Source organism: Castanea sativa, chromosome 9, assembly GCF_040712315.1.
Source record: "Castanea sativa cultivar Marrone di Chiusa Pesio chromosome 9, ASM4071231v1".
Lineage (NCBI taxonomy): Eukaryota > Viridiplantae > Streptophyta > Magnoliopsida > Fagales > Fagaceae > Castanea > Castanea sativa.
Genome location: NC_134021.1, coordinates 40,134,890 through 40,137,726, shown reverse-complemented (window position 1 = coordinate 40,137,726; position 2,837 = coordinate 40,134,890). Strand labels below are relative to the sequence as shown.

The following is a 2,837-nucleotide window of genomic DNA, read 5'->3' as shown; positions in this document are numbered from 1 at the left end:
AAATCAATCAACATTTATCATGTATGGGCAAGTCTATTTTAGGTATATATATATATATATATATATATATATATATATATATATATATATATATATAAATGTGTAACTCTTACAATATGTACAATTTGAACTGATGTATGTGTAATTTTCATTGTTTTTAATTGTACCATACATATGCATAGGTTATATACTAATTACACTTAAACACACAGCACATACAAACTCTTACTACCATTATTTCCAATCCAAACACATTGCATCAAATTAGAAAGTACAACCACCCTCACTTATTGCAAGAAAACTTCAATACCAAGCTAAACAAATTAATAAGATGATGTGGCTTTGGGATGACCCTTGACCTTATTATTTGGAAAAAACTATCTAAAAAGGGTAATACTTAAATAGTCTCGTAATGTTGTTCTTGTAGGAATGAGAGTTAAGAACAACATTACGAGACTATTTAAGTATTACCATTGTGATCCCATTGTAGGAATGACTTATGGGATTCATCCTAACGTGAGAGCGTATAGTACTACTAGAAATCACATAATTATCAACTAGCTAGACACACTTGAAAAGAAAACAGCAAATAAAGTTTTACCTTGTCGATATTTAGTTTCAGGTGAAATTCTTGCAGAAGTTATCGCAGGGTCCTGGGGGAGAGTTGATGGTATATTTAGTCTGAATGATGGTATATTTAGTTTGCATGATAGTTAGCGCAAGTGCCAACAATGCGCCAACAAAAGCCATGAACGTCCAGGGGCTGCTGAAATGTTCGTAATAGAATTGAGCCAACAAGGTCAGAAACTGGTTCTCGTAGTGCTTCTGAATTTGTAATCTGATATTACTATATATTTCGCTGTTAGGCACCAAGTCGGTGCCTATCCCATTGAAGACTTGAGCCACTTCTTCATCGCTGCCAAGGCAGTTGTAGAGTATTCCTGCTTTCCGCAGTATCTTAACATCATTGGGTTCATCAATCAGTGAATCAAGAAACAATATGTAAGAGGTGATCCCGAAATCATTTTTGAAATCTAAACACATCTCGTAGGCTATCAAGTTCAGGAACTTTGGCCTCGTTGAGTCGTCCACACTTATTGGAGGAAGCCAAAGGTACCCCAAACAACCGAGTGTAGTAAACGATATGTCGCTCAAGCGACTATGTTCCTCTTTACTACGTTCCACATGAATACCTGCTGCTCGAAGCTCCTGAACATTGCGATAGGATTGCCAAGCTTCGCCATTTGGTTTCTCTGGCTTGATTTGTTGATGCTTACCCAAGAGACGAGTCCTCAGAAGATCCAGAAGATGGATGGGATCTCCATTTCCATCCATTTTTATTGAACAATGAACTATTTCTTCTTTCCCAATTACTGCTGGTTGCTGCTTTTGTCTTCGCAGGGGACGCCATGATAACAAGCAAGACAGTAAAGGTAGGCATGCGCAGCTGATAGTTGATGACTGACAGCTTTCTTTTTTCCCATTTTCTGCTTGTTGGCACCAATACCATGATAAGGAACTCAGACATTTGCAGCTGAGAATTGGTGACTGATTCACTGGTTGTGGTACCTTAATGTGCCGATCAATATAATGTTCAATCGATCTTTTCAACTTTTCTTCATTCCCACTCCATTTCATCAACCATTTCAGTAGACAATAGGGAAGCTGGTTCTCAAGCAAAAACAAATCCTGTTGTGTAAAGGTTACACTGTCGGGTTTTATATTCAGCTCTTCGAACTTGTTCTTAGCTTTGCTGGCTGGGTCTGCTGGGTTGGCTGCGCAGTATATGTATTGTAGAATTGCGCAGCCGTCCACTAACAATAGCCAAGCGAGGGCCTTATCATCTTTAACCCTGTTGTTCACCTCCTCTTCGAAGCAGTCCCTCAGTTCCATGATCTTTTCCCCAATCTTCTTATACAAATCGTGTATCGTCTTTGCGTTGCCTCCGACGAACTCATTTGTCAACAAAAGCTTGTACTTCTCTCCTAGCTCGTACTTCTTATGACCATGATGGATAGGACCGAGTGATACCGCTCTTGGCTCATAGAGCTTTTGGAAATCCTTGTGGTCTCGGAGCAAGAATATAACCTTTTGTATCTTTGGTTTTGGGGATGGCTTCACATTTTCTTTTGCCTCCACTACTGTTTTAATCCTTGCCTCCAGCTCCAGGTCCTCAGTGATGCCGCTGCTTGTTTCACCGGCTTCTCCTCTGGAAATTCCGGCCATGGCAAGTTTGCACCAAAGAAGGTAATTAAATTTTGTAAGTTTGCTTGCCTACCTCGTATTTACTAGGTGAAAACTTTAGCTTGACTAATTTACGACTGTTGCTCCTATGTGAATACATATAGGAATTTTCCTAAAGCAAATGTACCTTATGAGCAAGAAACATATCAATTAAGCTTGGAATACCTTATGAACAAGAAACATATCAATTAAGCTTGGAATAAAATCTACGATAATGTTAAGCTTTGATTAACATTATCGTTGATGTGTTTGTTAAGTTGCCTATTAATAATAATTTGTCATTTAGAGTTTATTGTGAAATTGTTATAAAAACATTATGAATATAACATTACCGCCATATAATGTCAGTTAGGGTAAGACGTGTTGGTTGTGGTACCTGCATTTGCACCACATGTTGACTAAGGTAAGAAGTGTGGGTGACTTGGTTTGTTCATCAATATAATAAATAAATTATTAAATTACTCTTTCTAAACTAAGAATTACTTTTTTTATGACATGCTTTTGGAGAATAATTTCTCACAGCGTTGAATGTAATATTTCTAGCATCATTCTAGCTTATTTATGGATCAAAATCGTCTAGAACTGTTAGCAAT

General features: G+C 37.6%; 1 protein-coding gene across 1 annotated transcript; it reads right to left on the bottom strand.

Moving 5' to 3' along the window:
• Positions 1-412: 412 nt before the first annotated feature.
• Positions 413-2,296, bottom strand: LOC142611229 (UPF0481 protein At3g47200-like). The gene has a single exon (XM_075783279.1). The coding sequence runs from the start codon at positions 2,224-2,226 to the stop codon at positions 619-621; it is 1,608 nt and encodes a 535-aa protein (XP_075639394.1). The 5' UTR covers positions 2,227-2,296; the 3' UTR covers positions 413-618.
• Positions 2,297-2,837: the final 541 nt, after the last annotated feature.